Here is a 26,952-nt window from a genome sequence, read left to right on the forward strand (position 1 = left end):
ACACCTCTAATTGGGGACTTTAGCAAAGCTGAGTCACAATCTGAAAAGGTTCACCCAATTATGTGTCTGTGGCATGTATGTATCCGGTGGTAATACTGGAAGACAGAGTGCTTTGGGCCACAGCCAAGACTCAATAAATAGCTATGTTCAAGAATCATCATACTTTACTAGGAGAATCAGTAACACTATCTGGATTCAAAGTTCCTAAAGAAGCCAATCATTCTGAATTTCAAAGGATAGAGTGAGATGCCAAAACTATTCAGAGGCAAAAAGTTAAAAGCCCCGCTCATCTGATTAATACTGATCTTCATAGATGTTTTTAGAATTCATTGCATATTCTCTTCTTTTTATCTTGTTTGATTTTCAGTTGCTTGAGGACAAGCAACAATTTAAGTTTGGTGTTGTGATGAGCGGATAATTTGTATACTTTTTGGCATTGTTTTTAGTATGTTTTTGGTATGATCTAGTTAGTTTTTAGCTAAAATTCACTTTTCTGGACTTCACTATGAGTTTGTGTGTTTTTCTGTGATTTCAGGTACTTTTTGGCTGAAATTGAGGGACCTGAGCAAAAATCTGATTCAGAGACCAAAAAGGACTGCAGATGCTGTTGGATTCTGACCTCCCTGCACTCGAAGTGGATTTTCTGGAGCTACAGAAGCCCAATTGGCGCGCTCTCAACGGCGTTGGAAAGTAGACATCCTGGGCTTTCCAGCAATATATGATAGTCCATACTTTGCCCAAGATTTGATGGCCCAAATCGGCGTTCAAAGTCACCTCAAGAAATCCCAGCGTTAAACGCTGGAACTGGCACCCAAATGGGAGTTAAACGCCCAAACTGGCACCAAAGCTGGCGTTTAACTCCAAGAAGAGTCTCTACACGAAAATGCTTCATTGCTCAGCCCAAGCACACACCAAGTGGGCCCGGAAGTGGATTTTTATGTCTTTTACTCATCTTTGTAATCCTTAGGCTACTAGTTTTCTATAAGTAGGACCTTTTACTATTGTAAAAAAAGAGGAGGAGATCTTTTGGACATTTTAGTTCTTAGATCATTGGGAGGCTGGCCTCACGGCCATGCCTAGACCTTATGCTTATGTATTTCAACGGTGGAGTTTCTACACACCATAGATTAAGGTGTGGAGCTCTGCTGTACCTCGAGTATTAATGCAATTACTATTGTTCTTCCATTCAATTCCGCTTGTTCTTTGTCCAAGATATCACTTGTTCTTCAACTTGATGAAGGTGATGATTGACACTCATCATCATTCTCACTCATGAACAAAGTGACTGACAACCACCTTTGTTCTACAAGCAACTAAGGCCATAGTGAATATCTCTTGGGTTCTTTAACCGGAATCTTCGTGGTATAGGCGAGAACTGATGGCGGCATTCAAGAGAATCCGGAAGGTCTAACCTTGTCTGTGGTATTCTGAGTAGGATTCAATGACTGAATGACTGTGACGCGCTTCAAACTCCTGAGGGCAGGGCGTTAGTGACAGACGCAAAAGAATCACTGGATTCTATTCCGGCCTGATTGAGAACCGACAGATGAATTCCGCTATGCTGTGACAGAGCATATGCAATCGCTTTCACTGAGAGGATGGGAGGTAGCCACTGACAACGGTGAAACCCTTGCTTAAGCTTGCCATGGAAAGGAGTAAGAAGGATTGGATGAAGGCAGTAGGAAAGCAGAGAGACGGAAGGGAAGGCATCTTCATGCGCTTATCTGAAGTTCCTACCAATGAATTGCATAAGTATCACTATCTTTACCTTTGTGTTATTTTCGTTCATCATCACATACATTTGAGTTTGCCTGACTAAGATTTACAAGATGACCATAGCTTGCTTCAATACTAACAATCTCCGTGGGATCGACCCTTACTCGCGTAAGGTTTATTACTTGGACGACCCAGTGCACTTGCTGGTTAGTTGTGCGAAGTTGTGTAATGCCATGGTATTGAGCTACCAGGTTTTTGGAGCCATTACCGGGGATTATGAGAGTTGTGAAAAAGTATTGTTCACAATTTCGCGCACCAATAGCCTATTCCCTTAGGCTGCGTTTGTTTTGTGTATATATTAAGACATAGACATTAAGACATAGACACTTGAGACATGGACATAAAATATTTGTGTTTATGTATATCGTTTGGATATGATGGACATGATATTACAATAATGTCTAACATTGTGTTTGGTTTACATAGAACAAGACACTACACAATTAAAATGACCATTTTACCCTTTTAATTTGAATTAAAAATTCAGTAAATAAAAGAAAAAAAGCTATTCAAATTACAGTTTTCTCAAATTGGTTCGAGGGTTCCACTTTCCACCCCCTCCCACGCTACCCCCAGAAATCTCTCTCCTTCCTAGTCGGCCTCCTCCTTCTTTGCCATTTGCTGGGTCTTTTCTGTGCAGTTGTTCTTGGTCGAGGATTCTTCTTCTTTGAGGTGAATCTCTTTCCGTTCTTCTTTTCTTTCTTTCTTTCTTCTTCTTCTTCTTAATTGTTGTGTGGGTGTTTGCAGGGTTAGCGTGTTTGATGATTTGTTTCTGGGTTTAGGATATTGGGTTCAAGGGTTCCCAATCATCCATGGTTGGCAGTGAATTTGCATCGCCTATAAAAATCTGTCTGGATTGTCAAAATCTAAACGTGGTCGTCTTGTGTTGTGCCTCTCTTGAAGGTGAGTCAGTGAAACCATTCCATCTTCTTCTTTCATCACTGTTTTTATCCATGGCTATTTCACTTGTTCGTTGCAATTTTGTTGATTTGTGTCGTATTCGTAAACAGTAAAATTTTGCCCTTTTTCTATGCATTCATCAAAGCGTTTTGTATTAATAATTTATTGCCCTTATGTTTTGTAATATTTGCTATTTACTTTTTCCCAATTTTTATCAAATTTCTCTTGTTTGTGTTGCTGACAAGAGCCATGTTTGGTCACGCCTCTTTTTTCTAATCTCTGTTGAGCCAGTTATAGTAGCTCTCTTGATTGATCCCGTTTCTAATTTTTGGGATTGAAAATCCCTGTACCTTTATTCTCCAATTGGCTGTGGTTGGAAATCAACCTTTTTGACCTCAGATAAGACCATAGCTGAGCAAAGGTTTCATCTTTTTTCAAATTATGTCCTAAATTTGCCTTATTTTGTGGAACATGCATAGCTCATATGAATGAGACTCTTGCAGGGCTACTAAATTGGGAATGAAGTTGGAGTGGTTGGAAGATGTGGTGAAAACGATCATGGGTCCAATCTCAGTAGTGAAGTATGATAAGAGCAGAAACCAGAAGATATGGTTCAATAGCATGGTGGCTACATACACCGGCTGGGAGGATGAAAGGAATGATCCTGTGAAGGCTGTTACCTTTGGTGATGGCCAGCCATTACCATCTGATGTAGTATATGATTATCTTAAACTACTTGAGGAAGAATCTGTTGCTATTCCATGGCAGAAAGGAGATGTTCTCTTGATTGATAATTGGGTCGTTCTTCATTCTCGTAAATCATTCATTCCACCACGCAGGGCGTTAGCTTCACTTGTTAAATAAGGCTGTATTTTGTTATTAGCTATAAGAATAGAAGAGTTATATTTGTATAGTTTTAGGAAATACACAATTGTTTGTTGGTTCCTTCACTTGTAATGAACTTATGTAAATTGTAAATTCAATGGAAAGTGCTTTCTTTTATATGTATTTTGGTTTGCTGTTTCTGTTTTTAGCTAATAGTATCCTTTTTTAACTTGTAAGAGTATATTTTGGTTTCTTTTCATGAATATGTAGGTGCAAAAATTAAGAACTCAGGTTGTAAATATTATGCAGGAAATTAACATAAGAGATACATTAGACCTGTTGATTAATTTAAGTGCAGAATAGCAGAAAATCAACACATGCTATGCAAAAGTTGAATAAGTAAAATTACATATACTTATTTTATGGGGCAAAATTACCCAATACAAGTAAAATTCACCTAAAAGTTAACATAGATAATGCATAATTGAATAAAGCTTTGTGGGATTGCACAGTTTTAAGTGCAAAATTGCATAATGCAGTTAAGATTCACCTAGTGGATAAGTTAGTAATATAATAGCAGAAAATCGACATAGACAAACTGCCCAATACAAACATAATTCAACAGACTGCATAAAAGAGTTGCAATGTAGCCAGTGCAGTTCAATTGTCTAACATAAGATAAAAACAACAAAACACTGATAAGTCTGTTAAGTAAACCAGAATACCCTAGTAAGTTTACCAAAATATCTCAATAAATTTAGCAATACACCCAACACTAGCTAAAAGTTTTCCATTATATCTCGAGCGAATGCCGCCTTTTCCTCATCCAAACTCCAAAAGGTTGCCTTCAATTCTGGATTCTGCACAAATTTTTTCGCAATTTGCACGATCTCCATTGTGTTAAAACCAAGACTCCTTAGTGTTCGGCCAAGACTCCAACACATAGCTTAATTTGTTCAGAACGATCCATCATCACTTCCTAAGAAACAATAACAAGTAAATACATAAAAGAAGAATCCTAATAATTTCTACAAACACATAATACAAATCATGATAGCAAACAACTTGGTAAGCAGTTTGATGAGCAATTTTATAAACACAATACAAATAAATTGTCCTCTAGCATTCTTCAATAGATAATAATTAAAAAGCTCACCTATCAATAATTTCATAACCAATTTAGTTAACATATTAATCAGCAATTAGAGCAACATTTTTATACTAATTTTATCAACAATCAGCACTAATAACATCAGCAGATCAGTAACAAAATTTTATTTATCACAGCAGCAACAACTCCTTCTACAACTCTTTTTTTTTTTGAAGATTTTGCTGCATAGTTGGCCAGAAAATGTTTGATAGTGAGAACAATTTATCAAGTATAAATTATAACAAGTTTCTTTCAATTAGACACATGACTTTTTTCATTCTTTTTTCTCTTCAATTAGGAAAAATAACTTATCAAGCTTCAAAATGCATTTAAAACAACCACCACCAAGATTATCCATTGTCTATTGAAGATTTCAGATGAAAACAAAATAAATAATGAACAATACCCAAATACTCAGGTTTACATACAATTTGATTGTCCACATACCCAAATTCTGAAATAGCAATTAAACAACAATAACCCATCTGATCAATAATCAAAATTAAAAGAAGAAACTTTACAAAAGAAAAAATACCAGAGACAACGAGGCAAAGCACACCCAGAGGGCAGATGTTACAGCAGCGGAGGATGAAAGCCTCAACGCGCAGCAGAAGCACAGCTAGGATTTGAGGTTAACGCGGCTACGAGATGGAGAGGCGAAGATGACAGAGAAGCAACAGAAGCTCACCGCGACCGGAGCCCAGCATGCAGTAATCAGAGAGGAGAGTCGGCGGAAAACATAGACAATGTGCGGCGGTGGTAGACCTTCGATGATGCAAAATAGCTAAACAAGAAATTTTCACTGCTTAGGGTTTCATACAAACAGGGACCCCTTTGGAATATCAAAAAATTAACGAGGACAAAATCGTCTGAAAATATTGATCCTGATCCGTGTCCATCGACCCAAATCCGTGTCTCAACATTTTACTGAGACATGAAATACATGTAACTTGTGTGTGTTTGTGTGTAACCGTGTCCTTTTTATTTCTGTGTCTCAGAATCCAAACAATAGACACGTTTCACTGTGTCTATGTCTTGGCAAGACACGGACATCAAACAAACGCAGCCTTAGTCTCTACTATGATGCCTCGTTAAAAACCCTTCTCCAGAAAAAACCCTTTTGGGAAAAAATCATGAAGTTGGGAAAAGAGTACATCAGGGAGTAGAGTTCGCTTTTAACTGTAGTACCTTTTCATGTTACAAGCATGCCACGACCTTGGTAGCTCAGTGCCGTTTAGGTCGGTTACTTTGTAATAACCTTTTCCTAAAACTTCATTGACTCTGTATGGTCCCTTCCAATTTGCGGCGAGCTTTCCTTCTCCCGATTTATTGACTCCAATGTCGTTTCTGATTAAGACCAAATCATCTGGAGCAAATGTTCGTCGGATGACTTTTTTGTTGTACCTTGTAGTCATCCTTTGCTTCAACGCAGCTTCTCTTATCTGGGCATTTTTTCGGACTTCGGGGAGCAAGTCGAGCTCCTCTTTGTGTCCCCGTATATTTCCGACCTCGTCATGGAGAATTACCCTTGGGCTTTGCTCATTGATCTCTATTGGAATCATGGCTTCCACACCATAGACTAGTCGGAAAGGTGTCTCTCCCGTGGCGGATTGGGGTGTTGTCCTGTAGGCCCATAGCACTTGAGGGAGCTCTTCAGCCCAAGCTCCCTTTGCTTCTTGTAATCTTTTCTTTAGTCCTGCCAGTATGACTTTGTTAGCTGCCTCGGCTTGTCCATTGGCTTGTGGGTGCTCCACCGAGGTAAACTGATGCTTGATTTTCATACTGGCTACTAAGCTTCTGAAGGTGGCATCGGTGAATTGGGTTCCATTATCCGTAGTGATGGAGTAAGGTATCCCATATCTTGTGATGATATTTTTGTAGAGGAATCTCCGACTTCTTTGAGCGGTGATGGTGGCCAACGGTTCTGCTTCTATCCACTTTGTGAAGTAATCTATTCCCACGATCAAGTATTTGACTTGTCCTGGCGCTTGGGGAAAAGGACCTAACAAATCCATTCCCCATTTTGTAAAAGGCCATGGAGAAGTGATACTAATGAGCTCTTCTGGTGGAGCCACGTGGAAATTTGCATGCATCTGACACGGTTGACATTTTTTCACAAATTCTGTGGCATCTTTCTGCAAGGTCGGCCAGTAGAATCCAGCTCGGATTACTTTTCTGGCTAGTGATCTTGCTCCTAGATGATTTCCGCAGATCCCGCTATGTACTTCCTCCAACACCTCGGTGGTTCTTGAGGTCGGTACGCATTTTAACAATGGTGTCGATATCCCTCTTCGGTAAAGGACATTTCTCACCAAAGTGTAATGCTGTGCTTCCCTTCGGATTCTTTTGGCTTCATTTTCCTCCTTAGGGAGGATGTCGAATTTCAAGTATTCGACTAAGGGATTCATCCATCCGAGGTTTAAACCGACTACCTCAAGCACTTCTTGCTTATCTTCTGTTTTTGCTACCGAGGGTTCTTGGAGGGTTTCTTGAATCAGGCTTCTGTTGTTTCCTCCTGGTTTGGTACTTGCTAACTTGGATAGGGCATCCGCTCTGCTGTTTAGATCCCGAGTTATGTGTTTGACCTCGGTTTCTGCAAAGCGTCCAAGATGCTCTAGGGTTTTTTCCAAGTACCTCTTCATATTAGAGTCCTTTGCCTGATATTCTCCGCTTATTTGGGAGGTCACCACTTGCGAGTCGCTGTATATCATTACTTTTGTAGCACCGACTTCTTCTGCCAACTTTAGTCCGGCGATCAAGGCTTCATATTCTGCCTGATTATTTGAAGCCGGAAATTCAAATTTCAGAGAAACCTCTATCTGGGTTCCTCTTTCATCTACCAATATTATGCCTGCGCCGCTTCCCGTTTTGTTGGAGGATCCGTCTACATAGAGTTCCCATGTAGTCGGCTTTTCCTCTTGGTCCCCTGCATATTCTGCGATGAAGTCGGCGAGGCATTGAGCTTTAATTGCTGTCCGAGTTTCGTATCTCAAATCAAACTCGGAGAGCTCTATTGCCCATTGAACCATTCTTCCTGCAACATCCGTCTTTTGGAGGATTTGCTTCATGGGTTGGTTTGTACGGATTCTTATGGTGTGAGCTTGAAAGTAAGGTCGCAGCCTTCGTGAGGCTATTACCAAGGAGTAGGCAAACTTTTCAAGTTTGTGGTACCTTAGTTCAGGGCCTTGTAGGACCTTACTGATGAAGTAGACTGGGTGTTGTCCGACTTCATCTTCTTTTATCAGGGCTGACGAGACAGCCTTGTTTGCTACGGATAAGTACAAAACGAGGTCTTTCCCTGGTACTGGTCGGGTTAAGATAGGAGGTTGGCTTAAAAACTTTTTGAACTCTTGGAACGCCTCCTCGCATTCCGGAGTCCATTCGAATTGGCATCCCTTTCGTAATAAGGAAAATAGTGGAAGGGATTTTAGTGCCGATCCTGCCAAAAATCTGGAGAGGGATGCAAGTCGGCCATTGAGCTGCTGGACCTCTCTCAAACAAGTCGGACTTTTCATTTCTAGGATGGCTCTACATTTATCGGGATTGGCCTCAATCCCTCTTTGTGTTAGCATAAATCCTAGAAATTTTCCTGCCTCCACCGCGAAGGCGCATTTTGCCGGATTTAATCTCATTCCATGCAGCCTTATGGTGTCAAAGACTTGTGAGAGGTCGGATAAGAGGTCGACTTCTTTCTTGGTTTTTACTAGCATGTCATCGATGTATACTTCCATCAGGGTCCCCAGGTGAGAGGAAAACACTTTATTCATCAACCTTTGATATGTGGCTCCTGCATTCTTTAATCCGAATGGCATGACCACGTAGCAATAGTTAGCTCGAGGTGTGATGAATGATGTTTTTTCCTGGTCGGGCTCATACATCGGGATTTGGTTATATCCCGAGTAGGCGTCCATGAATGACAAGTATTGGTACCCTGAGCTGGAGTCCACTAGGGTATCAATACTTGGTAGGGGATAAGGGTCCTTAGGACATGCCTTATTTAGGTCGGTATAGTCGACGCACATTCTCCATTTACCATTCTGTTTTTTGACTAGCACTACATTGGCTAGCCATGTTGGGTACTTGACCTCTCTGATAAAGCCGGCTTCCAGGAGCGCCTGTACTTGCTCTTCTACTATTAGGGCTCGTTCTGGGCCGAGCTTGCGTCTTCTTTGTTGTACAGGTCGGGATCCGGGATAAATCGAGAGTTTGTGGGACATGAGCTCGGGGTCAATCCCGGGCATGTCGGAGGCCTTCCAGGCGAAGAGGTCGGAATTATCTCTTAGGAGCTTAGTCAACCCTTGTTTTAGAGTTTCCCCTAGGTTGGCTCCTATATGAGTGTTTTTCCCTTTCTCTTCACCAACCTGTATCTCCTCTGTTTTTCCTCCCGGTTGTGGTCGCAGCTCTTCTCTGGCCTTTGCACCGCCGAGCTCTATTGTGTTAACTTCTCTGCCCTTTCCCCTTAGGTTTAGGCTTTCATTGTAGCACTTCCTTGCTAGCTTTTGATCTCCCCTTACCGTTGCTATTCCCGCTGAGGTCGGGAATTTCATGCAGAGGTGAGGGGTAGATACCACTGCTCCGAGTCGATTGAGGGTAGCTCTGCCGATTAGAGCATTATAAGCTGACCCCACATCGATGACTATGAAGTCTATACTCAGAGTTTTTGATTTTTCCCCTTTTCCAAAGGTGGTGTGGAGGGGCAAGAATCCCAGTGGTTTTATCGGCGTGTCCCCTAATCCATATAGGGTGTCGGGGTAGGCTCTTAATTCTTTCTCTTCTAACCCTAGTTTGTCGAAAGCGGGCTTGAAGAGAATGTCCGCCGAGCTTCCTTGGTCTACTAGGGTTCTGTGGAGATGGACATTTGCTAGGATCATAGTTATTACCACTGGATCATCGTGTCCAGGGATTATTCCTTGCCCATCTTCTTTTGTGAATGAAATGGTAGGAAGGTCGGGTGACTCTTCCCCGACCTGATAGACTCTTTTGAGATGTCTTTTGCGAGAGGATTTGGTGAGTCCCCCTCCTGCAAATCCTCCCGAGATCATATGGATATGTCTCTCTGGGGTCTGCGGTGGTGGGTCTCTTCTGTTCATATCATCTCGCTTTCTCTTTCCGTGACTGTCCGGCCTTTCTATGAGATATCTATCAAGCCGACCTTCTCTGGCCAGCTTTTCTATCACATTTTTTAGGTCGTAACAGTCGTTAGTGGAGTGACCATATATTTTATGGTACTCGCAATAGTCACTGCGGCTCCCCCCTTTTTTATTTTTGATGGGTCTAGGGGGTGGCAGTCTTTCAGTGTTGCAAATCTCTCTGTATACATCCACTATAGAAACTTTCAGTGGAGTATAAGAGTGATATTTCCTTGGCCTCTCGAGACCGAGTTCTTCTTTTCTCTTGGCTTCCCTTTCCCTCTCTTTAGTTGAGGGAAGAGGTCCAAGTCGCCAACTCAGGTCTCTTAACTTGGCGTTTTCTTCCATATTGATGTACTTTTCAGCTCTCTCTTGTACATCACTTAAAGAAACGGGGTGTCTTTTAGATATGGACTGTGAGAAGGGACCTTCTCTGAGCCCATTGACTAGCCCCATTATGACTGCCTCTGTGGGCAAGTCTTGGATCTCCAAACATGCTTTGTTGAATCTTTCCATATAGGCTCGTAAAGATTCTCCGACCTCCTGTTTTACTCCCAGGAGGCTCGGTGCATGTTTCACCTTGTCTTTCTGGATTGAGAACCTCATCAAAAACTTTCTTGAGAGGTCCTCAAAACTAGTGATCGATCTCGGGGGAAGGCTGTCGAACCACTTCATCGCTGCTTTCGATAAAGTGGTCGGGAAAGCTTTGCATCGCGTAGCGTCGGAAGCATCAGCTAGGTACATCCGACTTTTGAAGTTGCTTAGGTGATGCTTTGGATCCGTAGTCCCGTCATAGAGGTCCATGTCAGGGCTTTTGAAGTTTCTCGGAACTTTAGCCCTCATGATGTCCTCGCTGAAGGGATCCTCCCCACCTAAAGGTGGTTCTTCGTGTTCGTCGCGGGAGTTGCGACTTTTGAGGGAGGATTCCAACTGTAAGAGCTTTCTTTCTAACTCTTTTCGCCGCTCCGTCTCCTCTTTTAGGTACTTTTCAGTTTCCTTTTGTCGCTCCCGCTCTTGTTCTAGCTGTTCCAGGCGGCTGTGGACTAACCCCATGAGTTCAGTTACATGGGATGGTCCTTCCTTTTCTGATGCGTGTCCGTCTGAGGAATTTACCTTCGGGTTTTTTACCCCGGAGGTGCCCTCTCTATGCTGATTGTTGACTTCCTGGTGAAGGTCTAGATCCACATCGTTGTGGCCCGTGTCCAGATTCTCTTGCTCAGAATCCGTTTCCACGTGACCTTCTTCGTGGGATCTGTCCGCCATCAATGGATGATCTCTCGGGTCCCCGGCAACGGCGCCAATGTTACGGTGGGTAACCGGAGATTAATAGAATAGATGGCGTACGTTGGCCCAATCGTCCGAAAGATGGTGAGCTCCGAGTTGGTTTGCACGCTGGAGCCTCCTTCCGACTTAGACACGTGGGTGAATGGGGGGTGGTACCTGCAAAGACACTCCGATGCCTAAGTTAGCAAGAGTGTGAGCAGGTCTAGAGAGTATTGGGCTTAGAGATACCTGAGAAGTGTCAGTGTATTTATAGTGGTGAGCCAATAACCACCGTTGAAGTAGTGCCGTATCTTTAGGATGTTAACCGTCCCATTATCTTGGGGAGGTTAAGATATGGCTTTATGAAGCGGTTAGAGAGATTTTAGGGGCGGTTACTCATTTAAATGAGTGTTCATCTGCCAGCTAATCTCTCGTCCGACTTCTTTAGAGCAAGTCGTGGTTCATACCGACTTCTTACATGAAGGTCGGTACTTAGCTAGGCTTAATCCTTCAGATTAGGCCTTTTATTTGGACCTGGGCCCTTATCATTGGGCCAGGGTATGAACAGGTACTATTAAATTATTAAAAAAATATATTTTTATTTTTTAGTGTACTTAATAAAATTTTAGTAATAAAAGTAAAAATATTAAAAAAATAAAAAATTTAGAAATTATAATTTATATTTTTTAAAGATTTTTTACTTAAAATAATATTTTTTAACACTATAAATAAATAAAAAATTACTTATTGTAATATAATTATTAAATAAAAAATATTTTTTACTTTTACTTTTTTAAATATCTTTTAAAAAAATATTTAAAAAAAATATTTTCGTAAAAGCTTTTCCGAACATTAGTTGCATAGTAAATTACTTTACCAATGCATTAATTATAAATTTTCTTTTAGAAATTTATAGGTTAGACACTAAATAAGTAAATAGTTTGGGAAAGTTATCAGGTGTATCCGGGAATATCAGTGTTCCAGTTGTTTTAACCGTTGATTTTAATTAATATATATTATATATATTTTTATAATTCAGATCAACGGTTAAAACAAATGGAACATCGATATTCCCAGTATACCTGAAATTCTTCCAATAGTTTGTTAGTTCCTGCAATCTCCTTATTGTAACATCAATTATTTGCACAAAGTACAAACAACTAGCTTTTCCAAAAAACACCAATTAACATGGAAAATGAGAGAGAAAAGTACAAACAACCAGAATTTAATTCCTATGGCTATGGCTATGTACTCAACTACCTTTTTTCCCCCTTCATATCCATTGAAGTTTAAGCCATCTGCATATGCAAGAGAGAAAGTGTGAGATAGAGAACATGGAAGAAAGTAAAGGAAGAGTATGTGTCACTGGAGGCACAGGGTTTATAGGTTCATGGATTATCAACAACCTCCTTCAACATGGTTACTCTGTTAATACCACTGTCAGATCCAACCCAGGTACAAAGTAGAACAAAATTTCCTCTATGCTATCTTCTTTCAATATTTGTTATGTTTTTCTCATGATCTAATTAGTGGTATTAAACTCTTAATTACTACAAACTAACTTCATAGGATCTGATATCTGAATTGGAAGCCTTCAAGTATTTTAAGAATATTTACTTGTTTTGTGAACTTAATTTTACTATACAATTTTGAATCGAAAGCCTATGATCATTATTCATTGCCAAAACATTCTTTTTCTGTTTTGAAATTTTCATAAATTAAAAAGTAAAAACAATAAAATTTTCTTTTATAAAATTCCAAAAATAGAATTTACTAATATTGAAAATAAAAGCTAAATAGACCTTTGTTGATTATCAGAGTTCTTATTATAACTAGAGGTATTTAGCAAGGACTATTATTTTCAATTTATTTATCTCACTTTGAACTAAAATATTAACTTTGCTTATCTTTTAAACAATAAAGCAGAACACAAGAGAGACATTAGCTTTCTTACTAATTTACCTGGAGCATCACAGAATCTTCAAATTCTGAATGCTGATCTCAGCAATCCAGAAAGTTTCAGTGCAGCCATTGAAGGATGCATTGGAGTTTTCCATGTTGCTAGTCCGGTGGAATTTGAATTAAAAGAACCTGAAGAAGTTATGATAAAAAGAACCACTGATGGAGCAGTAGGAATTCTCAAGGCATGTCTCAATTCCAACACTGTGAAGAGAGTAATCTACACTTCAAGTTCCTCTGCTGTTTTGTACCATAACAGTGGCAAAGATGATCATGAAGAAGTTGTGTTGGATGAGAGTTTTTGGAGTGATGTGGATTACCTTAGAGCATCAAAGATTGATGGTTGGTTCTATTCTGTTTCTAAGACACTCACAGAAAAAGCAGTGCTTGAATTTGGGGAGGAGAGTGGATTGGATGTTGTGACTTTGGTTCCAACGTTTGTTCTTGGACCTTTTATTTGTCCTAAGCTTCCTAGCTCAGTTCATGCTTCATTGTCCTTGGCATTTGGTAAGGACTCAATCTTTTTTTTTTGTTGTTGTATTCATATATAATATCTAGAGCATATTGTAGATATATATTTAGATACATTAATTTATAAATATACCTAAAATATTAAAACTACTATCTAAAATGGAGGAAATACTAATATTATATTATTTGTAACACACTGTGGAAGTGTTATAAAACTATATCATTGGAAATAAAAAGATCTACCCTTAACTAATATTCAAGAGACTTTAAAGATTGACAAGAAAAATTGCACTATTTGAAAGTAATTTAAAGAATAATGCTACATATTCAAGTATTTTTGTTAACTAAGTCCAACTAAGTTGTTTAATATTCAAGTCTTTTTGTTAATCAATTCTAACTAAGTTGATTTAATATGAACAAAAATTATTTTCATTACTCTTACTCACCCGCTCACCCAAACATTATTAGGGCAATTTACTTAAATAAATAAAAAGGGGGATTTATTTACGTAAATGTGTAAATCTGTTTGTTGTTACGTTTATGTGCAAAACGGATTTATATGTAAACCGTGGCAACCCACCACGGTTTCTAAACATGCATAAACCGTGGGAGGTCACCACGGATTAGGAGCAAAAATTTGTAAGAGTAAACCGTGGTAGGTCACCACGGTTTATGAAGGCAATTTGGCAAGCATAAACCGTGGGGAGTCACCACGGTTTATGAGGAAACATTTAATCACATAAAACCCGGTGGGTCACCACGGTTTATGTGTGGTAAATAATGGCCAGAAAACCTTGTTAATTTTATGTCCAATAGAAAATGAATTTATTAGCACAATAAATTTATTAGCAGAATCTTAAATTATGTCTTATCAACAACAGCTTTTTATAATAGAAAGAGTACAATAAAAAAAATCAGATAATACTAAGAAAATGATTTTTATAGTGGTGGGTTGCCACGGATTACATAGAAATAGCTTTTTGCACATGCAGGTAACAAGAATCAGTTTTGCACATTTGGGTAAACGTTTTCTCTATTCTATTTTTTTCATCTCAAATTTTTTAAATGAAAAAAATGAGAATAAATTAGATTTTCATAATTTGTTCTAGTTTATCACCAAGCAGAATTACAAGAATACAAAATTTTGTGTCTCTATCCATCAGTGTCTTGTCCTGTCCTATTTTCAGTGTCTTATCCTATTTTGTTGTTGAAAACAAAGGCAGCCTAATAAATACACACTATATAGTACATTTTATAAAGAAAAAAAAAATCATCTATTTCTATTGAATATTTATAATAAAATTTTTTCGTTCTCTTTATGTATTATTGACTAATATATACTATAAAATTTTTACATGTATTATCAATTAGTTTTTCATTATGTTTATCCCTATTTTTCATTTTACACTATATTTAAATATTTATTATACTATAAAAAATATTAATGAACGTAATAAAATAATTACTTATTAATATTTTTTAGAGTACTCATTAATATTCTTATAACATAATAAATATTTTTTATTTTAAATTTAACAAATACTAATGTATCAATATACACTTATATGTGAATTTATTAAATCTATATAAAAGATTTAATCAATAAGCATGTTAATGAATATTAATATACCAATATTAACAAGTAATTATTTTATTGTACTCATTAATATGTTATAGTGTAATAAATCTTTATTTTATAAATGAAAAAATAAAGATGAATATAATGAGAGAGGTCACCTTAAGCTTAAACGAACTTTTGAGTAGTTTTTATAAGTTCGTCTAAGATTTTGAAAACTTCATAAAAACTCAAAATAAAAAATAAAAACACAGATTCCAAACATTAATGTTAGTGTAATTTATTTTTAAAAATATTTTTTTATTTTATAATAGAAAAAAATCCAAAAATTTCATGGTGTTTATTATTGGAGTCTAATTTTTTTCTAATTTATTTTACATAACAAATTTTAAATATTTTAAATTTATTAAATTTCATCATTTTAAATTAAATATTAATTTTTTATTTTTTAGTAAATAGACATCAATTTTTTAAGCACTATAAAAATCATTTTCTTAGTATTATCTGATTTTTTTTATTGTACTCTTTCTATTATAAAAAGCTGTTGTTGATAAGACATAATTTAAGATTCTGCTAATAAATTTATTGTGCTAATAAATTCATTTTCTATTGGACATAAAATTAACAAGGTTTTCTGGCCATTATTTACTACACATAAACCGTGGTGACCACCGGGTTTTATGTGATTAAATGTTTCCTCATAAACCGTGGTGACTCCCCACGGTTTATGCTTGCCAAATTGCCTTCATAAACCGTGGTGACCTACCACGGTTTACTCTTACAAATTTTTGCTCCTAATCCGTGGTGACCTCCCACGGTTTATGCATGTTTAGAAACCGTGGTAGGTTGTCACGGTTTACATATAAATCCGTTTTGCACATAAACGTAACAACAAACAGATTTGCACATTTACGTAAATAAATCTCCCTTTTTATTTATTTAAGTAAATTGCCCACATTATTATTAAATTTAGTTAACAAAAAGACTTAAATGTATAGTATTTCTCTTAATATTAATCCATCAAGTTTGTTATTAGGAATTTAGGACAGTTTTTTTTTTTTTAAATTATCTTGCCTATTACCACTTGCCTAACTCAAATATAAAGAGGTAGATCCTGTCTCAAAAAAATACTCCATTAAATTAGTTTTTTAGACAATTTCAACACAAATTTACAAAGCAGTGAAGCACGAGAGAATCTCCATAAAAATAATAATAGATGTACTCATTTTGACCATACATTAGGTCAACAATCTTTCCTATCATTACACAGCAATAGTATATGAATACCGAGAGTTACTCATAGTATAAAATACATATATATTTAGTGTTCTAATAAAATTTGATTATACATAAAAAAATTTGATGATTCTGTTATGATCAATTTAATTATTGTGCAGGTGACAGAGGTCCATTTGGTTCGCTCCTTCAGGCACCAATGGTGCATGTGGATGACGTGGCTAGAGCCCATATATTTCTTCTTGAACATCCTAATCCAAAAGGGAGGTATAATTGCTCATCATCTTTGGTTACTGTTGAAACAATGTCTCAAGTTGTTTCTTCTAAATACCCGGAATTTCAGCTGTCAACGCTAAAGTGAGTTTTGTTACACTTCTCCATGATGTTCTTTTTAAACAAAAATAGACATGCATATATATAACTTAATTAGTTAACGATTTTCCTTCGGTTTCATTGAAATAAATTAAATTTGTACGTTTATGTTGTTGCATTGTAGCAAGTTGAAGCAAACTGAAGGTGCCAAGTTACAAAATTTATCATCAAAGAAGCTCAAAGATGCCGGATTTGTATTCAAGTATGGACTTGAGGAAATGGTTGATGATGCAATTAGATGTTGCAAAGAAAAGGGTTACATGTGAGGTTGTTTAGTTATGCGTTGGTTTTAGGGTTTGAACTTTGAAAAAAAAAATCTTATGATTGACTACTTTTATGATTAACATTTTGCTTATTTCAAGCCTTTAATTTCACCGAATTCAGACTTTTATTTGTGTTAAAGAAGTTTAAGCCGATAGAAATAGTAGAAAACTATAAATAGATTAAGCGTCAATTTGGATAGATTTTTGAAAAAAATATTTTTAAAAAAAAATTAATTGATAAAAATTATTTTATATTTAAATAGATTTTTTTTAAAAAAAATGAAATATTAGAAACATCTTTTGTTTCTATTTTTTTAAAGGAAAAGTATAAGAAACCAAAAGCTTATCAGTCAAAAACTAAACAAAACTACATTAATTTATATTAATAATTAATTAATTTTAATTTTTTTAAATTCAAAATTTAAAAAATTTTAAATTGATTAAGTAAACCTAATTAAAACCTATAAAAACCTTCTTCTTTTTTCTCACATTAACCTATCTACTTCCAACAATCACAAATTCGAAAAATATATAAAAGAACATCCATTTAATATGAAAAAGAAACATTCTGATACTTAGTAAAAGAAACATCCATATATATTAACTCGTAGAGATTTTGAATTCATCCAAAGGTATTTGGCTGAGTTTTGTCTGATATGCTTTTGGTTCCTAGCTTTACTCTTTTTTAAAAAAAAACCTTTTTTCACTAAAAAATCTAATCCAAACTAATACTAAATCTGTTATAACCTGTTATTAGGTGCAGCATAAGTTTGTTAGGATGGTTAAGTTTAGTAACCATCTCTTTTTTATTTTCTTGGTTGCTCTGCATGGCTATCAGGCTATATATACTAAGGCTTTGATAGTGTAAACACATCATTCATAACTATTCTCTCACTTGTTCTCTTCTACAAACACTATTAAAAGAATCAAACTAAAGATTAATCTTTCCTTTTTCCTTTATAAGTTTACTCTACACATACATTAATCATACCTTAACTTTTGAGAGTAAAATACATATTTGATTTACATAAGAAAAAAAAGATAATTTTATTGTATTTTTTTCTTACTATATACTCTAAAATTCAGAAGTGTTGTACATTTCAAAGTGGAAAAAAAAAGGCTAAATAATATTTCTCAAAAATAAAAAGAAAGAAATATGTTATCCACCAAAACTTTAGAAAAATGAATATATATGTTGGATTAGTCAAACTCTTTTAGAGTATTGGCTTAAATATTTCAAATAATCAGTGGCAGAGTCAGTTAGAAGGAAGAGGGCCAATAGCCCCAAATTAATAATTTGTATTAATAAGTCTCTAATTTTTTAGTTTGATCTCTTTTTAATTTTTAATTTTTTTTTCTTAACTTATATTTTTTATGTTGGTCCTTTTAAAAAAATTTCTAGCTCCATCCTTACAAATAATATAATGGAATAATAGGAACCATTTTGACTAGCTATACCTCCAATCTTTAATTCGGACCACAAATTAAAGTAAGCATCAAGGGGTATAAAAAACACACAACATTTGCATTTTTTTCTTATAAATAATTAACAACTAAGCATTTCAAACTAAAGAATATTAATTGGCGAGCTCCTATTAACCATGGCAATTGACAAGTCGCTGATTTAAAATTGATTGATGAAAAAAAAAAAAAACTCATAAATATATATAGTCTAACCTCACATACATCATTATTGCAACTTTTGATTTTTGAAAAAGAAAGTGATAACAAACAAAAAAGACTTTCTAAGCTAATCGTGCGGCATAGCATAATTGACAGCGCTAATATTAATTAAAAAATGTGAATCCAATAATAATAATTAGATATATTTTATGCAAATTCAACAAAAAAAAAAGTAGATATAGTTTAAATTTAATAATGTATAGACAGGTATATTATATGAAAATGAATGGCATAAGATAATTTGATAGTGACAAATATGTTTTGCATAAGATAATATCTCTCGCTGGAGTTGGTGGAAGTAAGCAATTTTAAGTTAGTATAAGTCTCAATTTTAAGTATCATCACAGAATTTTATGAGTCTAGCTACTATATCATTATCTGTACATAATTTAGTAAACCAAATTCATAAAAAAAATCTAGTTTAGTCAAAATTTATAGTATATTAAATCAAATCAAATCAATTTTAATGTTACGTTCAACAAGCAGCTAAAACACTTTGTCAATATATGATCGAAGTTAACTAAGTAAGAAGCAATACATATACACTTAAACTTTTCTCATTGAGAGTCCATCAAGACATCAAAGTAAATAAGAAGCATAGCATAGTGAAAAAGGTAACATTAAATGGCAGAGGGTAAAGGAAGAGTGTGTGTGTCAGTTGTATGTTAATAAAATAATTTTTTATTAATATGTTTGAAATTGATAAAAAAATGAAAATAGTATATATCATTAACTAGTAATATAAAACTTATCTAATAAAATGCTGTATATAATTAAAAGAAATATATAAAAAAATATTTTTAAAAATTAATTTATAATTAAATACCAATAGAATATTTAGATATTATTGTAATTTATTTAATTTTGTTCATATTTTGTATATATGTATGGTGTCCCCTCTCAAACATAAATTTAAAATTAGTTAATCCATATGTTTCGTGTTTTGTCATTTGTGTGAATGTCCGTGTATATATATAAGTATAGGAGATGAGATTATATATGAACCACTGAATGAGTATTTGGGTGGGGTACTTATTATATAAACGATATATATTACAAAAATGTTGACAATATGTAATTTCATGAAATGCTTTTAAATAATTTTCATAATCTATATAAATGAGGATAAACTACTTTGTAAAATTCATTTTCCTGTGTAATTTAATTTTCTATACCTATATTTATCAAGAGACCTATAGGTATATTTATTGTTATTGTTTTTATAAAAAAGTTTTCGCTAACGTACTACATGTTATTTTTTTTTTCCTATCAGATATACTATTAATAGAATAATAAGTAATAATAAAACATAGAATAACATGTACTATATTAGCAAAACTTTAATAGTTGAACATTTTGGACCATTCAATATATCATATCTTTGCTTGCTATATTTTTTCTTCAAGCAATTTATCATAACTTATAACCTTCTATATATAAAAAGAGCAACTTAACCGTACCCAAAAAAAAGGAAAAGAAACAAAATGGACTTTTCATTATATTAACTTATTTCGATAACATTCAAAGAAAAACATCATTCATAGATTGACCTACATGTCATGCACCATCTAATTGTTTTTCTTTAGTAAACCAAAAGCAATCTTCTCAAACATTTTATTGTCTTTCTACTAATTAGTTCCGTGGTAAACTTTATTTAAGATAACCCTTTTCCTTACAGCATTGAATGGCTTCCTCAAACGTTTCCTCTGTCCCATACTTGAACTTAAATCCAGCATCAATTAATTTCTTTGAGTTCATATGTGGTATATTCTCACCCTTAATTTCCTTTATTGACCTAGAGTTTACAAATAAAACTCATTAATATTAGTTTTTATAATGAAATCCAAATTAAAACCATGCCATTAAGAAGAACACTTACTCTGGAGAAGGTAGTTTATATTCAGGGTGCTTTGAACGAATAAATTCAGCTATCTCTTGAAGAGTAACACTGCTTGGTGAGCAATTGTATCTCCCTTTTGGATTTGGATGCTCAAACAGAAAAATGTGTGCTCTTGCCAAATCATCTACATGTGCTATAGGGAAACGAAGAAGAGCACCAAAATTATCACTGTCATCTGCACCATCAAGATTTTGATTAAGAATTTTATAGTTGACTAATCATAGGAGATTAAAGTGGAGGCACTTTAATTACCACTTCTTTTATTATTATATTTTATGGTGGATATAAGTTCTAGTGCTGTAAGTTGAAAAACCAATGATTTTAAATTTGATATTAATTATGAATCCGATAATGACATGTAATTCATGATTTAATCAAACATAAATGGTAAAAAAAAAGTAGGTAAGAAAGAAGACTGACACATTGAAAATAGATAGTTTATAGAAATAATTTTTTTTTGTATTTTATGGAGAAAAGAAAAAGAGAAATAATAAATAATAGACAGATATAATGGAACAAGAAATTAATTTATACCATCAAACAAATAAGAATTTTCGTTATCGTATCTGTACAAATTTTATTTTAAATTGGTATGCTAAACAACAAATAGAATGAATTCATGAAAGGCCCTTATACCTAACCCCTTAATTACTTAGGACTGCTCATGTTGGATAATGCTCAATAATTGAGTTTTGATAAACTTAACATATGATTTAGTACATCCGATTCACCTATTAATACAACTGTCTAATGCCGCAAACCACTAGATTGAGTTTCAAAACTATGCTTAGACATCAACTCTTTCTGATATTTTTCTTTTCTTTTTTCACTTCTTAAAATGAATCGAAGCAGTGAAAAAAAACACCCACCTGTTTTAGAAAGAAAGGATTAATATTATATTATGATCGTATATATTAAGATCCGTGTATTAAAGACTACATAATTAAATCATGCAAAATTAATTAACTTACTAAATAACAGAGACAGAGAGGTATGAACTGAAATAGGAAGTTTAGCACAGATGAATGGTCCAAGAACAAAAGGAGGAATCAAAGACACAACTTCCAATCCATTCTTCTCTCCGAATTCAAGCACAGCCTTCTCAGCCAAAGTCTTAGAAATCGCATAAGACCAAGAAAACTGCTTCGTCTCATTGAGAAAATCCACATCACTCCAATAACTCTCATCCATCTCCTGTGCCCCTGTTATTATGAAATTTATGGTTAATAATTTTGATACCATTATTTTATCGGTTCCGTTACGTTACCAACAGTATATCTGCCAACTTTTGCCAATTCTTATTTATAATTGTGTTTCATGGAAGTGTGTTCATGGATGTGTCTAATAAAAATATTTTTTTTATAACTGTGTTTAACAGAAGTATCTTTATAGATATATTTTTTGGATGTGTCTCTTTATATATGTGTTTAAAATATAATAATTAATCATTGTTGGCAATAAGTTAGCAGATAATATGTTAGTACCCTATATTTTTTCTATTAATTATGACAGTTAGTTAGTTAGTTAAGAAAGTAACCGTTTCTGTTAGTCTGACAGTTAGAGTTTGTTACAATACCTGATCTGTTGTGTATGACAGCGGAGCCACTTGAAGTGTAAACTACTCTCTTCACTGTCTTTGAATCCAAGCATGCTTTTAGGATTCCAATTGCACCATCAACGCTTCTCTTGATAACGGTTTCCGGTGGCTCGTTTACTTGGAAATCCACCGGGCTTGCGGTGTGGATCACGCCGACGCAGCCTACAATCGATTCGCCGAAACTCTCTGGGTTGCTGAGATCAGCGTTGAAGATTTGGAGCCTTTCGGATGCTCCAGGAAGATTTGTGAGGAAGCTTACATCTTTCTTGCTATTAGCTATGGTGACAAAATACAATAACACTGTTTTAGCTTTTAAGAATTTTATAACAATATATTTAAAGAAATTAAAAAAAATTGAAAACCTAACCTGGACCAGATCTAACAGTAGTGTTAACATAGTAACCTTCCTGAAGGAGATTTCTGATGATAATTGAAGCAATGAACCCTGTTCCTCCAGTGACACACACTCTTCCTTTACCCTCTGCCATTTAGTGTTACCTTCTTCACTATGCTATGCTTCTTGTTCTGATTACTTTGATCTCTTGATGGACTCTGAATGAGAAAAGTTTAAGTGTATTTGTATTGATTCTTACTTAGTTAATGTTGACCAAGTGTTTTAGCTTCTTGTTGAAAGTAACATTAAAATTGATTTGATTTTATTTGATTTAATATACTAGAAATTTTGACTAAGCAACTAGATTTTTATTTTTTTTATGAATTTGATTTACTAAATTATGTACAGATAATGAAGTAGCTAGAGTCACAAAATTCTGTGATGATTGATACTTAAAATTGAGACCTACACTAACTTGACCTCAAAATTGCTTACTTCCTGGGTGTTAGTTGCTATAACTCTTCACCAACCCCAGCGAGAGATAATTATCTTCTGCAAAACATATTATCTTATGCCATTCATTTTCATATAATATACCTGTCAATACATTATTAAATTTAAACTATATCTACTTTTTTTTCGACCTTGGCTGTGCCGTAGGATTAGCTTAGAAAGACTCTTCTTTTCAAACATCAAAAGTTGTCAATAAGGTGTATGTGTGATTAGGCTATATATTTAACAGTTTTTTTTTTTTTTGTCTCATGTTATAAAAAGCTAATTTTAGGTTACCTTCCAGATCTGGAACTCTAATAATATGTCCTGAAACCACTCATCCCACAAGCATAACACTAATAATTATATCTCTAATACTTTCTAAACATTTATTGTACACATTATACGCTTAGGTCATTGGCTCCCAATACTTTCTAAAAATTAAATCTTGATATGTGGTCTTGTCTTTATAACCATTAAATTTTAATAAATAAAATTAAATTTTATAATTTATGTAACTATAATCACATTCAAACATAAATTAAACTAAAAATATAAAAACCATACATTATCAAACAAAACAGAATACATATATATTTAAATTAATATGGATAGGGACAAGTTTTTACTTTATCGGATTTGTCTCGCACCACTCAAGATCTCACTCTGCCAAAAACTCACCTCGCACCGAAAAAAGATGATTAATTACCTATGTTAATGAATAAGAATGGATTGAATACCTGTAAATTCGAATAGTGTTACTACCTCAAAGCTTAATAGTTAGACTTAATAGTTAGGGACCCCGCATAATATTCTTTAGTTTGAAATACCTAATTAATTAATAAAATGTAATTTCTATCGAATCCTCTACTAGGTAACATATAATTTACCCTCTTTCAAGTGTTGATTTTTGATTGGCTGCATTAACCATGCCTTTAATTATTATGCTGACTTGGATTGCCAAAAAATTAATGTGCATAAGTAAAATAATAGACCCAATATTCTTGTTATGAACAAATGTGTTCTATTTTCTTTACCCCTTGATGCTTACTTTACTTTAATTTGTGGTCCAAGTTAAAGGTTGAATGTGTACCTAGTCAAAAGTGTGTACTCTAGAAGAGTTTGACTATCCAACATATTTCATTTTTTATTTTTCTAAAGTTTTGGTGGATAATATATTTCTTTCTTTTTACTTCTGAGAAATATTACTTGACCGTTTTTTTCCACCTTAAAATGTACCGCACTTTTGAATTTTAGGAAAAAAATAAAATAAAATTATATTTTTTCTTTGTGTAAATCAAATACGTATTTTACTCATAAAAGTTAAGGTATATATATATATGTGGAGTAACTTTATAAAGAAAAAAAAGAAAGAGAAATTTTTAGTTTTATTCTTTTAATACTGTGTAGAACTTTTCAAATAAAAGATTTGTTTAAAGTGGCTTTATTCTTAAAAATGCGTTGAGCACTATATAAAAGTCTGAATATTGTAGTGTTCGAATAAGCAAAATGTTAATCATAAGAGTAGTCAATAAGATTTTATTTTTTTGTTCATAATTCAAACCCTAAAACGGATACACATACATAAATAAACAACCTCACATCTAACCCTTTTCTTTCCAAGGTCGAATTGCATCATCAACCATTTCGTCAAGTCCATACTTAGCTTGAATACAAATCCAGAATCTGGGAGTTTCCTTGATGATAAATTTCGTAACTTGGCACCTTTAATTTGCTTCAATTTACTTGCTGCAATGCAAGAACATACAACTAATTGAGTTATATTTATGCATGTCTATTTCATGTGTAAACCAAAAGAACATAGAGAAATGTAACAAAACTGGACTCTAGTGTTGACAGCTGAATTCCGGATATTTAGAAGAAACTTGGGATACTGTTTCAACAGTAACCAAAGATGCTGAACAATTATACCTCCCTTTTGGATTAGGATGTTCAAGTAGAAATATATGGGCTCTAGCCACATCATCCACATGCACCATAGGAGCCTGAAGGAGCGAACCAAATGGACCTTTGTCACCTGCACAATAATTAAATTTATCATAACAGAATCATCACACTTTTTTTTAATAATCAAATTTTATTACAAATACCAAATATAAATGTATTTTTATACCCTTAACTTTTGGTATTCATATAATATCGTTGCATTATTAAATTTAAGTATAGCTCTCAATTGGAGGAGTGAGATTATACAAAATCCAATAATGATAGGAATGATTGTTGACCTAATGTATGGCCAAAATGAATACCAAAATAAACATCTATTAGTAAATACATATTTAAATATTGCATGTAAATACCCAAATGAATGATTGTTGTAATAATACATATGACCCAACGTTATTTTAAGAAATACTATTTAAATATTGCAAATTTTCTCGTCATCTTGTCTCTTGAATATTAGTAAAGGGTATTTCTTGTTTTTCTAAATGATATAGTTTTATAACATTTCCACAAAGTGGTACAAATAATATTAGTATTTCCACAAAGTAGTACAAATAATATTAGTTTTAAAAAGGATGAAGTCCATATCATGAAGATTGTGAAAAAATTGCATTGCTTACCAAATGTCAAGGACAATGAAGCATGAACTGAACCAGGAAACTTAGCACAAATAAAAATTCCAAGGAACAATAATTATCTTGAACAACATAAACAACCACCAATCAAATACAAGTATACTACACTCTAATTTAATGCTACTCATTAAATTTACACTTTTAATTCTATTAATTCACATTGTTCACATATTGTTCAAGAATGTTATTAGTTACCTATACTTTTCCAAGGTCCAATAACAAAGGTTGGAACCAAAGTCACAACATCCAATCCCTTCTCTTTCCCAAATTCAAGCACTGCTTTTTCTGCGAGTGTCTTAGAAACAGAATAGAACCAACCATCAATCTTTGAAGCTCTAAGGTAATCCATATCACTCCAAAAACTCTCATTCAACACATTCTTCATTATCATCTTCATTATTACTCGAGAATTCCCATTTCCTAGTGCTTCCATTTGACGGTTACATATACTTTTTCAGTGTTGAATATAAAACTACACCCTAAAGAATGGAGAGATCAATACTTTTCTTTAAAGGAAAGAAAACTCTCCTCTTCTCTCCGTATTCCGTTATGCAATATTCTGCAAAACCGAGAAAATCAGAACAAGGAAAAGAAAGAAATGAAAGTGTTAACAATTTGTTTAATTCTACATGATGCACTGCAATCGTTCGTAATCATCCATGTAGATAATATCAAACCCAATAATCCCAAAATTATCGCTTCATATTCTAATTCTTTCCATGAATGGAAATTTGGAAAATATAACTTCAAAAACTATACGTAACAAGGACAACAAACTATTTTTAAATATTATTACATTATTTAAAAAATCAAGGAGGCTGCTTGGCGAGGATGTATTTTCAAACTCTTCTTTGCTTCTTCAACTTCCAGTCTCTTTGACAACGTACTAATCTATATCAAAAAAAGAAAAAGATAAAAACAAAAGGATTCCAAATGAAGAAAGAACGTAGTGATGAAAAAGGATTGGATTAAAAAATGATGTACCTAGATTTAAGAGAAAAAAATACACTCTTCATGTGATCAGAAACTCTCCGTCTCTTCTCTCCTTGTCCTATTCTGCATTCTGAAAATGTAAATTACACAATTTAACAAATTCATTTGAAGTTCGCTTCACAAATAACGGTATCATGAGAAAAAATGAGAAGGAAAAAAAAATTTTCTTGCCGTTGATCGATCGACATTATCGATTCTTTTTTTTTCCCCCTTGTACATGCTTTTTCAACTGCATTTGCTTTCTTTCTTCTTTCTTTCTTAGTTTGTACTTTGTAGGAGAATGAATCGGTGTTAATTATGTGAATGTTTGTATCAAAAGAATTGCTTCTAGTAATATATCTGCTATATAGCGTGTAGTAATGCCATTACCACGTACATGACACCTAGCTTTTGAAGATTATAGGTGCAGTGTCATCATTTGTAGCACATCAAC

At 34.2% G+C, this 26,952-nt stretch overlaps 3 protein-coding genes across 5 annotated transcripts; 1 reads left to right on the plus strand and 2 right to left on the minus strand.

Moving 5' to 3' along the window:
- Nucleotides 1–12,258: 12,258 nt before the first annotated feature.
- On the plus strand, nucleotides 12,259–17,045 carry LOC130960468 (vestitone reductase-like). 2 transcript variants are annotated; one of them, XM_057885861.1, is made up of 4 exons: nucleotides 12,259–12,498; nucleotides 12,970–13,509; nucleotides 16,447–16,642; nucleotides 16,782–17,044. In XM_057885861.1, exons 1-4 carry the CDS (start codon nucleotides 12,348–12,350, stop codon nucleotides 16,921–16,923), a joined length of 1,029 nt encoding a protein of 342 aa, XP_057741844.1. In that variant the 5' UTR covers nucleotides 12,259–12,347; the 3' UTR covers nucleotides 16,924–17,044. The 2 variants fall into 2 exon arrangements, with proteins under 2 accessions (XP_057741844.1, XP_057741843.1); XM_057885860.1 differs by having other exon boundaries at nucleotides 12,262–12,498; nucleotides 12,967–13,509; nucleotides 16,782–17,045.
- Nucleotides 17,046–20,079: 3,034 nt separating this feature from the next.
- On the minus strand, nucleotides 20,080–22,688 carry LOC130962296 (vestitone reductase-like). The gene is made up of 5 exons (XM_057888500.1): nucleotides 22,468–22,688; nucleotides 22,080–22,376; nucleotides 21,475–21,705; nucleotides 20,483–20,678; nucleotides 20,080–20,398 (listed from the first exon to the last, which is right to left on the minus strand). The coding sequence occupies exons 1-5, from the start codon at nucleotides 22,586–22,588 to the stop codon at nucleotides 20,254–20,256; spliced, it is 990 nt and encodes a 329-aa protein (XP_057744483.1). The 5' UTR covers nucleotides 22,589–22,688; the 3' UTR covers nucleotides 20,080–20,253.
- Nucleotides 22,689–24,498: 1,810 nt separating this feature from the next.
- Nucleotides 24,499–26,579, minus strand: LOC130963666 (vestitone reductase-like). 2 transcript variants are annotated; one of them, XM_057889768.1, is made up of 5 exons: nucleotides 26,511–26,579; nucleotides 26,323–26,417; nucleotides 25,722–26,085; nucleotides 24,859–24,964; nucleotides 24,499–24,675 (listed from the first exon to the last, which is right to left on the minus strand). In XM_057889768.1, the coding sequence occupies exons 3-5, from the start codon at nucleotides 25,957–25,959 to the stop codon at nucleotides 24,669–24,671; spliced, it is 351 nt and encodes a 116-aa protein (XP_057745751.1). In that variant the 5' UTR covers nucleotides 25,960–26,085; nucleotides 26,323–26,417; nucleotides 26,511–26,579; the 3' UTR covers nucleotides 24,499–24,668. The 2 variants fall into 2 exon arrangements, with proteins under 2 accessions (XP_057745751.1, XP_057745750.1); XM_057889767.1 differs by having other exon boundaries at nucleotides 24,510–24,964.
- Nucleotides 26,580–26,952: the final 373 nt, after the last annotated feature.

This window comes from Arachis stenosperma, chromosome 2 (assembly GCF_014773155.1).
Source record: "Arachis stenosperma cultivar V10309 chromosome 2, arast.V10309.gnm1.PFL2, whole genome shotgun sequence".
Classification (NCBI taxonomy): Eukaryota; Viridiplantae; Streptophyta; class Magnoliopsida; order Fabales; family Fabaceae; genus Arachis; species Arachis stenosperma.